At 37.2% G+C, this 12,106-nt stretch overlaps 1 protein-coding gene across 1 annotated transcript; it reads right to left on the reverse strand.

Annotated features, from left to right (window-relative positions):
* Positions 1-503: 503 nt before the first annotated feature.
* Positions 504-11,517, reverse strand: aqp10a (aquaporin 10a). The gene is made up of 6 exons (XM_062991883.1): positions 11,095-11,517; positions 7,585-7,711; positions 7,188-7,325; positions 6,015-6,133; positions 3,123-3,340; positions 504-1,156 (listed from the first exon to the last, which is right to left on the reverse strand). The coding sequence occupies exons 1-6, from the start codon at positions 11,203-11,205 to the stop codon at positions 949-951; spliced, it is 921 nt and encodes a 306-aa protein (XP_062847953.1). The 5' UTR covers positions 11,206-11,517; the 3' UTR covers positions 504-948.
* Positions 11,518-12,106: the final 589 nt, after the last annotated feature.

Below are 12,106 nucleotides of genomic sequence, written 5' to 3' on the forward strand. Positions count from 1 at the left end.
TTTTTAAACTGCAAAAGTTTTAATACACATACATTGCAGTGTATGTATTGAGTATAGGGTATGACTCACTGAAATAAACTGGAATGCTTTCCACTAGAATGAAAGCTGCAGAGGGAAGCAGCATCAGGACCAAATATACAGTTGCAATATAATTAATTCAATTATCCTTACTAAAAAATTGATAGATAATGTAATCTAATCAGGATTTTACAAGAGTAGGTTCAGTGCCATTTCTGAAAACACTGGAAGAAAACAGCAAGGATACATACACCATAGACAGGATGGCCATCTTAACAAGAGGAATGATTTCTAACTTTTTTCCTTAAGTAATAAAAAGTTTAGTACATAATGTTTTGTTAAATGATCCGAAATCACTCAGCAAGAAAGGCAGTTATGTATAATTCTCCTAAGTATTTGGACAGGAATTTGTGATCTTGTGATTTAGCAAAGGGCTATTTAGTGATAAAGGTTACCACCCTTATTACTTACATTATAAAGCACTCTTTACAAAGACAAATAAACATATTATTTATTTAAGTCACACAGAAAAGACATAGGTGACAGTGAATATAAATATTGCTGTATGTATGTTTTGGACCCAGAACAGTATGTCATTTCATTGTTTTTCAAACATGTAATCACAAAAATGATAAATCATAGCTGTTAGGGCTTCATTATAAACTTCAGTAACTCAGATGCTTCATAGTCTTACAACGACAACTACAGACATACTGTGCACAGGTGTTTCCCAAAAAATGCAGTACATGTTGTTAATCCTACATCAGATAATGTTGTGTTATTATAGTTAATGTTTTAAGCATTTTAAGGCTAGATCTTCTGAATCTTGTTTTATACATCAAATGTAAGTAAATAACAGTATTCCTAAAATATATAGATAAATATAAACTGGTTTAAAAAGCTGGTTAGAAAATGTATGTATAGTTTTCACTACAAATCAGATGATTTGATGAAAAGTACATTCTTCTCCTTTTGTGTTTTGGCATCACAAGGCTCCAAGATCTGAGACTGACCTTCACTATCTTCTGTTTCAAGGTCAGGGAGGTGCCACTGGATAAAGACCTGGTAGAAAAAGCAGCCCAGCAAACCCCCAATCAGAGGAGCCACCAGCGGCACCCAGAAGAAATAATCAAAGCTCCTGAAAGATAAAGAGAAATGACAGGATTATGACTCAGTATTAGCAAATATTAGTAGTTTTATGACATGACAATGTGGTTCTAAAACTAATGTACAACATAACATCTAAATCAGCAGTCCAAGTAATAATGTAATAATGTAATGTAGATGTATAGATGCTAAAAAAGATGTATGAACACTAGTATAGTGTATTCATTGTATTTATTTAGAGAAATGAGTCGATCGACCCATACAAAAAATGCTAAAATGCAAACCCATGTAGAACAATGAGTCACAATGAACACTATACAATACACCATATACAATAATAAATCACAATGAACACTATACAATACACCATATACAATAATAAATCACAATGAACACTATACAATACACCATATACAATAATAAATCGCAATGAACACTAAAGCTAAGAAAGTTGCAAAGTGCTTAATCTAGTGTCAAATGACACACTTGTCAATAAACAAGTGCTAATCTAATAGAAATGATACATTATGCTAAACGCTATGCTACACTAAGAAACAAGAAAATGAACAATACTACCAAACTATAATAACAAGAAAACACTAAAAAGTATCAAATCATTGGAAGTCTTTTTTTTGAACATTGGTCAGTAAAATAACAATTCAGCAAATTTTACAAATCATAGATTATTGTTTTTATTGCATTTTTAATATTTTTTTCTAAAATGGTGTTGATACTATACACTGATCAGCCATAACATTAAAACCACCTCCTTGTTTCTACACTCACTGTCCATTTTATCAGCTCCACTTACCATACAGAAGCACTTTGTAGTTCTACAATTACTGACTGTAGTCCATCTGTTTCTCTACATGCTTTGTTAGCCTGCTTTCATCCTGTTCTTCAAAGGTCAGGACTCTCCCAGTACCACTACAGAGTAGGTATTATTTGAGTGTTGGATCATTCTCAGCACTGCAGTGACACTGACATGGTGATGGTGTGTTAGTGTGTGTCGTGCTGGAATGAGTGGATAAGACATAGCAGCGCCGTAGGCAGTTCCTGTGACCACTGACGAAGGTCTGTTTCAGAGAAACAGATGGACTACAGTCAGTAGAACTACAAAGTGCTTCTATATGGTAAGTGGAACTGATAAAATGGATAAAATGGTTTTAATGTTATGGCTGATGGCTGAGTGTATATTACTGTTTATTGGCAGTGTTATATTTGTCATACATGTAACAAAGCAGCAACAGCAACCAAACAAATATATTAATGCAATTAATAAAATACAAAAAATAAAAATTTTCAAGTTTATAGTTTATAAAGATACCATTGTAACAGTTGAACAGATAAAGATGAACAGATTTGACTGCTTTTATTACTTTCAACTTAGTTCTAAAGCTCTGTAAACTAATTAGGGTTTCTTTATCCCTGGGTGTACAACAACAGGCACTGTAAAGCACCCACTAGTGGTCACTTAAGAAAAGAGAGTGAGCTTTAGGTCCCACAGCTGTCATTTAAAATATAACATAAAGCTTATCTGGTTGGTGCTGTGAACCAGTACATTCACCCACCACCACTGAGAGTTTGTGCTTTACAGTTCGAATCCCAGCAGCGCAATCAGTCTGGTTGTCCACTCAACAGACTCAATCGGTTGTGTCTGATGAACTGAAGGTTGGATGAGGTTTCTCCTCATTGCTGCTGCAAAAGCGCCAGTATGGGTAGTAGAGGATACATATAAATCATAATATGTCCAGAACTAATAAAAAGGTTGAGACACCATGTTCTAAAATCTAAATAACCCTCTTGGGCACACCCCAGACATGTAATAGTGCTTTAGGTATCTATTCCCATAAATAATATTTATAATGAGATGTAGATAAGATATTTATTTTATTACAGTCATTTGTAGAACTGTACTGGGTCGATGTGACATCTATTCCTAAGCAGGAAAGACAAAATAAATGTTAAAGAGCTCAACACTGTCATCTAAAACTTACGTGAAAACTTCGCTACCCCAGCCTGCCGAGAAAGTGAAGAGTCGAGGCCCTAAATCCCGAGCTGGATTTATAGCACCACCGCAGTTGGAGGACATGGACATGGCTATACCCAAAACAACGGCCGCCACGATGGGTGGGAGCAGTGCATCAGGAGCTGGCCTGTTCTTTTTATCACTCAGTGGCAGGATACACAACAACAGTGTAGCAGTACCAACCACCTGACAAGAACAACCATACAGAGAGAGGAACATAAAACAATGCTTTTAAATTCATCAAGTCCTGCAGGGCTACAAAACAATAATATCACTTTTCTTGCAGTATTAAAGCAGTTTTTGCTCAGTAATTAAAACATTAGGTTACTAATTCAAACCCCACCAGTGCCAAATTACCACTGTTCGACCCCTGAGCAAGTATTATTTGGGGGGTGGATGATTCTCAGCACTGCAGTGACACTGACATGGTGGTGGTGTGTTAGTGTGTGTTGTGCTGGTATGAGTGGATCAGACACAGCAGGGCTGATGGAGTTTTTAAACGCTTCACTGTCACTGATGGACTGAGAATAGTCCACCAACCAAAAACATCCAGCCAACAGCACCCCAGTGGGCAGCGTTCTGTGACCACTGATGAAGGTCTAGAAGATGACCAACTCAAACAGCAGCAATGGATGAGCGATCGTCTCTGACTTTACATCTACACGGTGGACCAACTAGGAGTATCTAATAGAGTGGACAGTGAGTGGACACGGTATTTAAAAACTCCAGCAGCGCTGCTGTGTCTGATCCACTCATACCAGCACAACACACACTAACACACCACCACCATGTCATTGTCACTGCAGTGCTGAAAATGATCCACCACCTAAATAATACCTGCTCAGTGGGGGTCCTGTGGGGGTGCTGACCATTGAAGAACAACATGAAAGGGGGCTAACAAAGTATGCAGAGAAACAGATGGACTACAGTCAGTAATTGTAGAACTACAAAGTGATTCTACATGGTAAGTGGAGCTGATAAAATGCACAGTAAGTAAAAACAAGGAGGTGGTTTTAATGTTATGGCTGATCAGTGTATGTGACAATCTAGGTGCTACGAGGGATCTTCAAAAAGTTCCTGCACTTTAACATTTTTGTTTTAAACAGTGAGGGCAGGAGGAGTAGTAACTGGTCATGTCTGAGAAACTGAGAGAGAGCTTATAGTCCAGATTTATCTGATTTCCACCTTTTTGGACTGCTCAAAAAAGCTTTAAGGGGAAGAAAATTTTTATGTGATTATGATGTGAAAGCAGTGGTGCATCAGTGTCTATGCGCTAAACCAACAACATTTTTTGCTGATTACATTGGTACGACACTGGGTAAAATGTGTTGGAAGGTGACTGTAGAGAAGTGATTTAATTTGTTAATAACTTTTTAAAAAGTGCAGAAACTTTTTGAAGAACCCTTGTATAATGCAATTTTGGAATTACATAGATATTGGAATTTTTGCACACAGTGCCATCTGTGTTCCAGAAGCCTCTTATTGAAATTGACCTGATTTTGGTTGTTCTTAAAATGTTCCTGAATCTGACTGACCAGATTATTTTCTTTTTAGATTAGCACAAGGTGAGAGTTTCCTTTCTGACCTTGGCAAAGCGACCACTGTTCCATGTACTTTTTAATGAGTACATTGATGGGAAGCCTTATTTGCTGTATATGAGCAAGGATACAGATTTATGTTCTATTCACCTAAACCAGGGGTGCCCACACTTTCGTGGCTTGAGATCTACTATTTCAGTCGACAGGTCATGATGATCCAACTTTTGAAAAAAGTTGGCCTCACCATTTATCAAAAAAGCTTGGTAGTGCTTTTAAATGCACTTCAGTTGCCTATATTGATATTCAGCATTACAGGCAAGCGGTTGAAAAAATCTAACTAACCTTATTCTGATGATTTGCACTGAATGGTGTCAGCCAGGTGTATGTAGTCTGGACAATAGCTGCTGATGCCAATTCTCAGGCAGGCTTTCAAGTGTTCATCAGTGAGCATGGACCGATATTTAGATTTAGTAGGTTGATCCAAAAAATGCTGGCAGTCAAATATGTGGTACATTTTTATATTTGGATATTTTACCACAGCCAGCAAGTTCCAAAATTGTCCAGCAGAGGCCCTTGACTTTACATGAATGTCAGATTGTAGGGTTAAAATTTATTGTCTTTGCAGTGGTCTTACCCGAATCGAACCGTTTTTGGTTTCTTTGTGCTTGGTTGTGCACTCATCTTTACAAACAGTGTAGGTTACAAAAAGAAAAATGCAAAAACGGCACAAACTGGCTACTGATGAATGAACTTTCTAGATTAGCGGTTCTTTAGCCGGGCTGAGGCGTAACTGCAGATTAAAAAAACAGTGGCCACATTTTATATCAATCACGTTGACTTGTTTGAATGAGGCGCGATCTACCAACGTGTACTGTGCGATCGACTGGTAGATCGCGATCGACGTATTGGGCACCCCTGACCTAAACATAGTTCAAAATCTTACAAAGTTTTACAGTGAGTCAAAGTCAACCTTGGAAAGTTTACTGACCTCAGCACTGCACTTTGTATTTGTTTGCCTGGTGTCTTTATTTGCAAATAAAGCCACACATATAGTATCTTTCAAGTCCGCTGTAATACACTTAGCAGTGGTCTACATATTATTTCATGGGCCTCAGTGCAAAATAAAATATGAATAAAATAATAAATAAAAAATTACATTGAAGCCAAGGCCAGTTATAAATGTACAATGGTGGTTACCAATTGGTCAATTAAATCTCATGTGTATAATGTATACCCAACAGTATGTTTACATCTAACCGTAAATATTAATATCCAGTTGCCATATTGATCAACCACTACAGAATTCATTCTTATGCACTGACCTGGTCAAAGAAGCAGCCTAGCAGAGACACTCCTTCGGTGGGGTATGTGGCAAAGATGGATGCTGTTTCATTAGGACCATAAACAGTAAGAACTCCACCACTGTACTGCATTATAGCATCTAGTGTGGAGAAGAAAATGTTACTCAATACTTAAATATTACATTTCAGTAGTGGTGAGCTAAAATGTTAAAATATATCGGTAAGAGGCATGTATATCTTGTGATTTTAATTATTTAATTACAGAAATATACTTGTGGGGTGTTCCCGTTCTGCAGTGGTCAGTATCTATCAAAAGTGGCCCAAGAAAGAAACAGTGGTAAACCGGCGACAGGGTCATGGGCAGCCAAGGCTCACTGATGCATGTGGGGAGCGAAGGCTGTCCTGTGTGGTCCGATCCAACAGACTACTGTAGCTCAAATTGCTTAAGAGGTTAATGCTGGTTCTGATAGAAAGGTGTCAGGATACACAGTGCATCACAGTTGCAGGGCTGTTTTGGCAGCAAAAGGGGGACCAACACAATATTAGGAAGGTGGTCATAATGTTATGCCTAATCGGTGTACATAACATTATTGAACCTTCTAACCCAACACATCGTACACATTGCTGATTGTATATTTTTGATACAGTATGCATGAATGAATACAATTAGAGGATCAATGAACAAGACATTAGGAAGCCTAAAGATCTAAACAAAAGACAGGATGTTCTGGAGAAACACTACTCATATGGTCACCAGTAGTTGGAATCGCCTTAAGGGTACTACTACTACCACTACTACTACTACTAATAATAATAATTATTATTATTAAATCTTTGAATTCAACTAAATTAGCATTTGGTGCAGTTTGTCCATCCAAAAAATTGCTTTGCAAATTCACACATATTCACAAATATTCAAACACAAAGTGGTTCTCAATTTACAACGCTCGCTAACACAAGTAGTAGTTGTCAAGATTAACATCAGATGTTTCATGGATGGCTTGTGTATAATCCTCCTCATTCTCAATAGGTTTGTGATTAATCAGAACTGGATTAATTTTTCCTTGCATATACTCTTAGTAGTCATGACATGATGCTCAATCTTTGCTAGGTAAATTTTATACTAGGCAACAGTGATAGGTCTTAAAAAGCCATATACATTAAAAAGGCATACCAAGGGCTCGTTGACCTTACCATAGTACATGATAAAGACCACCGAGGAGGCGAGATATGCCCCCAGCACCTGAGACAGACAGTAAGGAAGAAGGCTTCTCCATGGAAGATCACCCAATACACAGAAACTCAGAGATACTGCAGGGTTCAAGTGAGCTCCTGGGAGAGTAAAGAATAAAGAATCAGAGACAAATATTGGCAACTAGCATAAAAAAGCCTTTTTTAAGAACTGGAAAAGCCGAAAAGCCTTCATCATGCCACTATGTTCTATGGCATGTTCAAATATCCTTTTTTTAATAAAGATTAAAGAAGTTAAGAAGAATATGTCCCAACCATTCACAAATTATGTTGGTTCTTTATCATTTCATTCTGTATAACTCTTCTTTATCCTAAAGATCAGTCTGTTCAAAAGTCTCACCTGATACCCCCATGCAGAGGTACATGGCAGACATGACCCCCACGGCAAAGCTCATGTTGGCAGATAGAAACTGCCCTTTCATCAGCCTGCCAGTCTTCACCTGAGCGCCTGCGGAACAGCCAAACAGCTGAAACAAAGACCAAAAAGCGAGGGGTTAAGAACAAAAAAAGAGAAATAAGGTTTACATTTTTGCAACAAGGAACAGTGGTAGACATCCTTACACTGGATTCTTTTAACATATATGGTAAGTATTTTGAGGTCTATAAAAAAAAAAGTTTGTGAACCCTTTGTAATTACCTGGACTTTTGCATTAAATTTTTATACAATGAATGTCTGATCAACAAAGAATTTTAAAAAAGTACATTGGTATTCTAAAACTCAATGTCAGTTGGTTTTTGGCATTGAGTTCCAAAGTATTTTTTCCCATAAGGATGTATGGGAAACCTGTTAATTTGTTCTTTGGTCCTGTGGAACTGCATATATTTTCGGCTAATGTAAAATAATGGGGTTGTTTTTGACACTTATACACTGAAAATGACACAAATATAATATAAAAACACTACAATACAATTTAAAACTGTTAAAACAAATAAAAAAATACAATTAACCTGCACTTTACCTTTACTTCTTTATTGTTTCCTTATGCTTGATCTTGAAATACCATATTCCTTAGTGAGTTCAGTAAGGGCGCATACTGTTTTTGCGCTGGCTGTGCTGTTATTTCTTATGGAGTGTGCCGGTGCACAAAGCTTAATGTGACTTTTTTGTACTAAAATGAGCTAGGAATTTCATTAGTGAAGAGAACTTATGAGCAGTAATACTTAAAAGAGGTTTAGAGGTTTAATAAGTCACATTTTAAGTCACTTTAGGCTTTTTTTGAACTATAAGTGTTTTAGACTATCTCGGAAAAGCTGATTCTCACAATTTCTCAGAACCCCGAGCTATGAAACAAGTTTAAAAGTGAAACAGAAGAAAAATCCAGCTAAACATATGGATGCTTTAAAAGTGAATTTGACACAAATGCAGATTCGTCTCATATTCACACTTTGATGACGTCTTACTGCACCGCTCCAGCCAAGCACTGAGCAAAGCGGCGGTCACACACACATTAAGTTTAAGGTAATTGTAGAGTTTAAGGGTACATATTTCTCAACAACTCAAGTATGTTGAGTTTCAAAGATTTCGAGTTTAGGGGATGTTGAGTTACAAGGTACCACTGTATTCAGACTCATTGACTTTTTGTGCACTTTGTGTTGTAGAATTGGTTTTAAATTGATAAAATCACCATTTCACCTTAATCACCTATAATGAAGTAAAACGTTCGTAAAATGTTTGAAATATTGTTTAAAAATCAAAACATTTATAGACTTTTATTTAAAGTCTTTTGGAATATGTGTCTGACCTTCTGGATTTAGGCAGTTTATCTTGTTCTTAAAAGCAGATGCTCCCATGCTTAGTCACTTTGGATGGCACGCATATGTGAACATACATTCACTGCCATTTTAAGGTCTTAGGGTTGGTATTATCACCAGACAGTGCTTTCTGTTCTACCCAAGCATTAAGATTTTCAGCTCATCAAACCAGAGAATCTTTTTCTTGTAATGTCAGTGACATTTCAGTTTATCTTTATGGGTAATTAAGTGTTCTTTTTATTGTGCAGATATTCTGTCTTCATAAAATAAATAGTAACGTCTGTATCTAACCATAAAAAGAGGCAAGCCATCTACCTGCCATGCTGTTATTATTTTATAATGGACCATAATGTACATTTTATTATCTTATGTAATAAATAACTGAGATATGGATCTTAATCGGAGAGTAATCAATAACGTACGCAGAACATTGACGTTATTGGAATGTTCCAAAAAGAGTAAAGAGCATGCACATTAACTCCAGGTCTTACTTACTACAGCAAATTAATATTAATCACTATCACATTTTGCCCAACTAATGTGTCCTTAAAGAATTTAGAAACAACAGATTATTCATTAATGATGCAATAATTTCATAAATTTTATGTCACAGTATTTGGTTGGGTGGCACTGTCTAATGTGCTCACCACCAGTAAAATTTCGAGCACATAGGCTCCGATTTCAGGTGGTGCTATCAACCTGCTGAGCACCCAGACAGGCACAATTGGCTAAGAGGGACAAGTTAAGTTGGTCTCATTGTGACATCTGCTATCTGGCCAAAGCATCTGCACTAGTGGCAGGGTATTTACATAGTTCATAACACAGCTCTTGGTGTACGGTACAGTTCTGTGTGAAACTCCACCACTGGCAGGTAAACAGATGTGGCTCTGGCTACGCATTTGTTGAAGGAGGCATGGGTAGTACAAGTGGCAATAAAATTGCAACAGAAGAAGTTTCAGATGTGGGTGATCAGGGTGAAATATTACATCTGCATGGACATAACTGGCTTGTGTCCAAGGGGAATGCGGAAACAAGCTAGCTATTGAGAAGTGCACTTGTCAGTGCACTCTTAGTGCCAGTCCCAAGCCCACATAAAAAACGAGCATCATGAAGGGCATCCGGCATAAAAACTGTGCCAAATCTGCTATGCAGACCAGATCTGCTGTGGTGACCACTAACATATTGTATATATATGGGCAGCCAAAGGAAAAAAGGAAAAAATGAAAAATGTCCTCAAATTTAATACAATTTTTTAAAATTACAGTTCATATAATACCAACAATTTGAATCAAATACTAAAGAATACTCTTTTTTTATCTGGAACATAAACAATTAACATTTAAATGAAATAATTTTTTTTATAATATTATATAATATATAATATAATATATATTTCTTTAGTTTACAATCATGCATCATTTTAAATTATTTATTTAGTGAAATATGAAGTTCTATAACGTCATTTAACTTTGGTATGACTTAATTCCACATTAGTGTTTATGATTAATTACAGTTAACAGTATTAACAGTATTAACTGACATGTACTTAATTACTCTCATGACTTGGAAATACAGTGGGGGCCAAAAGTCTAAGACCATTAGTAAAAATTCCTCTAATTTGCATTTTCCCCAATTTAATACAATATTTATCATTAAAAATCCCAGTGCTCAATGCTGTGGAATAGGCTTAAAGACCAAAGATGATCAAGCAGTGCTGGCTTTCATGGACTTTCCACCACAGTTACCTAACCTAAACCCCATGAAGCATTCTTGGGGGACACTTGAAAGACACAGAAAGCCAATCTTTCAGTAAAAGCAAGAAAGGTTTTTTGGAATATTGTAAAATCAAGCTGGGATAACATGAATTACCAGATGTGGCACAAACTTTAAGTCCATTCAAGCTTAAGTGCATGTTACCATTACAGCAAAAGGAGGTACATAGAAATACTAAGAAGTTTCAAAACAAATAATTGTTCACATTTAATAACTGGATTAAATTTCAAATTTGAAGTTAATTGTTTTAACACTGGTATCAGAATTTTAGCCCCTGTATACATTTATAATAAATATTCCATGCAAATGCAGGACTGAAACTCACTAGAAGAACGAAGGTGCCAATGACCTCACCCAGGCACTGTCTCAGCAATAGGTTCTTTACCCTCATTTTCTTCAGCATGTTCTTCATTTTTCTTACTGTACCGGTCTGCATACTTGGACTTGTTTCTTCTGCCTTTTTTTCCACCTGTTGGTTCTGCTCACAGGTCCTCTGTAGCACCTCGTGTTACTTTATTACAACCTACTGCCTATCAATATGCTCTGATGTCTTATCCTTCTTATCCCGTATACTTTGGCCTCTGCTCGTTTGAACTGTCATTAATAATCACTACAAAGGTGGAAAAGAAGAGGAGAGAAGGAAGAAGAAGAAAAAGAAGAAAATAATAATGATATTCACTTGTTCCGATAAACAAAATCTTATAGTAATTAAGAAGAGACGAATATAGAGCTGATGTGTCGTTCGCGAATGAGTCGACTCTTTAAATCTGCTCTTTCGAAAGAACATGGTGAGTCGATTTAAAGTAAAGAATCTTTTTAAAGACACGTACGCTATGGCAATAGAATTTGACACTATCCTAATTGTTGACTTATTGTTGAGATATTTCAGCCACAGCCGTTACTAAAAGTATTGTCACTTATATTAAGTTTGTGGAAGGCCCTTGTTTTTTTTCTGTTTTGTTTATGCATTTTCTCTCATTTTCTCCCAATGTAGCGTAGTCAATTTGTCTTCCGCTGCTGGGGGATCCCTGATTGCAGTCGAGGTGGGTCTATTGCCGCTCACGCCTCCTCCGACCCGCGCGCAGCCCTTAACGGAACCCTTTTCACCCATGCATTCTGCACAGGCACCTCTCTATCTGCCAATCAGGGTCCTTACACAGCATTTGAAGACCCTACTCACATAGTCCGGTTGTCCCTCCCCAATTATGCCTGCTAGATGGCGCCCAGCCGACCGGTGGCAACGCCGAGTTTCGATCCGAGGAGTTAAGAATCTTGGCGCTGGTGTGGTAGCGGAATATCCCGCCGCGCCACCTGGTGAGATTGTATCCTTGTGCACA

This window comes from Trichomycterus rosablanca, chromosome 3 (assembly GCF_030014385.1).
Source record: "Trichomycterus rosablanca isolate fTriRos1 chromosome 3, fTriRos1.hap1, whole genome shotgun sequence".
Lineage (NCBI taxonomy): Eukaryota > Metazoa > Chordata > Actinopteri > Siluriformes > Trichomycteridae > Trichomycterus > Trichomycterus rosablanca.